Below are 2,092 nucleotides of genomic sequence, written 5' to 3'. Positions count from 1 at the left end.
ATAATTTCAAACAAGAAAGGTGACGAAATCGTTATCAGCATCCCAAAGCAACTTGCCCCCAGTGGAGGCGCTTTGTCAAAGAAGGAGCTGACCAATTTGCACGAAATTCGGAAAAAACCTAAGGTAGCATTGGTTTCAGAATTTCATGGTAAAAAAATGATCCAGGCGCATCGAAGGAAGTACTTGCAGAGTTTGTGGATGGATTTTCGCGGACAGATTCTTGACACTCCAACTGAGCAGATCTCTTCTTTAAAAGAGTGTGCAGAGGAAATCATTGCGAAAATCACAAGAACGGATTCTACCAATGGTCTCCCTTTAAAAGATCACTTGATGGAATTGTTTGCCAAGGCGGAGGCATATGATGTTCTGGCATCCTCATCGTGGGAAAGGATGAGCAAAGAAACACATGCAGAACTCCTTTCCAACGCGACCGTCCAACTCGAGAGAGTTAAGGCAAAGGAAGAATGACTAACTTGTCACTTGCAAAGTCTTGAAGAAAAGTTGCAGTCCGTTGAAGACAGGAAGAAGGTTCTGCAACAGGAACTCATCAGTTTGGAGAAACAAGGCCTGGAAATCAGTTCGACTATCGATCAAAAGTATGAGACCTTCAAGGAGATCCAGGCTGAAATAACCCAAGCGCATGATGAGCTATCTTTCATTGAAAATACTAGCATCATGACTGATGACGCAATGAAGGAACTTGAAGACATGAAGTCTGCACTTGAATCATATAAAGTAGCTGTAGTGGAATACAAATTTGATATTTAGACTTTCCACCATGTTCTTCTTTTCCTTGAATTATTTTATCACTCATTTTTTTTCATGTAATGAGTTTTTTCTTTTGAAAAATGCTTTTCATTTCTTATCTCTTGTTGTTGTTGTTTTTTTTTTTTTAAGAGAAAAGAACTCAAATGGAGCATTTTATTTTTTTATATATTTTTTTTTATTTTTTTGGAAAGAGAAAATTCTTTTTCATTTTTTTTTTTTAAGGGACAAGGATTTGATTTAGAGCGGTGTAACTGAACTTAGAGGATGCCCTCCAAGCTGCCTACTTATCCCAACAAGGGAATCAAGTCACACGTAGTTCCTGCTGTTCACATTTTAACCTCATGCGGGCCAGGAGTATCTATTTGTTTACCACCTTAGATTTGGTGGAGTGTTTCAGCAGTTTTACCACATACTACACCATTGGTGGTTGCCATCCACAGTTTTAGCTCATGCGGGCCAGGAGCATCGCGTGGTTCCGATTATGCATAGTACATTTTTAGGTACTTGCCATTGATGGGGCCAACCCTTAATCCATCTTCAGCAACCAGCTTATATGAGCCATTTGTATATACTTCTCGAACGACATATGGACCATCCCACTTAGGAGTAAACTTTCTTTGTTCGCCATGGGTGAGAATGATTGGTCTCCGAACGACGAGTACTAACTCTCCAATTTGAAAAGAGCGGGGTCGAACGTACTTATTGAATGCCTTTGAAAGGCGAGCCTGATAACACTCAATCCGTTGCTGGGCTTCCAATCTCTTTTCGTCGAGTGCTTCTAATTCCTCAAGGCGAAGACGAACATTATCTTCTCCACTGAGCCCTTCTTGAATTGCAATTCTTAGCGAAGGTATTTGACACTCAAGTGGAAGAACAGCTTCAATACCGTAAATAAGCGCATATGGGGTTGCTTGTGTGGGAGTTCGAAAAGTGGTTCGGTATGCCCAAAGCGCTTCTCCAATCCGAAGATGCCAATCCCTTTTCGATTTATCCACGATTTTCTTCAACAGATTACATAAGATCTTGTTGAATGCTTCAGCGAGTCCATTTGCGGCAGCGTAGTACATGGACGAATTGTATTGTTTGAAATGAAACTTTTCGCAAAGTTTGTTCATTGCTACATTGCAAAAAGGCTTACCATTATCGGTGATGATATACTGCGGGACTCCATACCGATAAATGATGTGCAAGCGAATGAAATCTACCACATTCTCCTTTTAGACCTCTCTTAGAGGAATCGCTTCGGCCCACTTTGAGAAATAATCCGTCGCAGCCAAAATAAAAATGTGTCCTCCGGAAGATTTTGGAAGCGGTCCAACTATAT

At 40.7% G+C, this 2,092-nt stretch overlaps 1 protein-coding gene across 1 annotated transcript; it reads right to left on the bottom strand.

Annotated features, from left to right (window-relative positions):
* Positions 1–1,247: 1,247 nt before the first annotated feature.
* On the bottom strand, positions 1,248–1,835 carry LOC140015256 (uncharacterized). The gene has a single exon (XM_072067183.1). The coding sequence runs from the start codon at positions 1,833–1,835 to the stop codon at positions 1,248–1,250; it is 588 nt and encodes a 195-aa protein (XP_071923284.1).
* Positions 1,836–2,092: the final 257 nt, after the last annotated feature.

The sequence above is a fragment of the Coffea arabica genome, chromosome 10e, assembly GCF_036785885.1.
Source record: "Coffea arabica cultivar ET-39 chromosome 10e, Coffea Arabica ET-39 HiFi, whole genome shotgun sequence".
NCBI lineage: Eukaryota > Viridiplantae > Streptophyta > Magnoliopsida > Gentianales > Rubiaceae > Coffea > Coffea arabica.
This window is presented reverse-complemented; position numbering and strand designations above follow the sequence as displayed.

Bases quoted from the DNA above. Each gene is read 5' to 3' on its own strand.
- LOC140015256 (XM_072067183.1), bottom strand. From the start codon at position 1,835: ATGTACTACGCTGCCGCAAATGGACTCGCTGAAGCATTCAACAAGATC.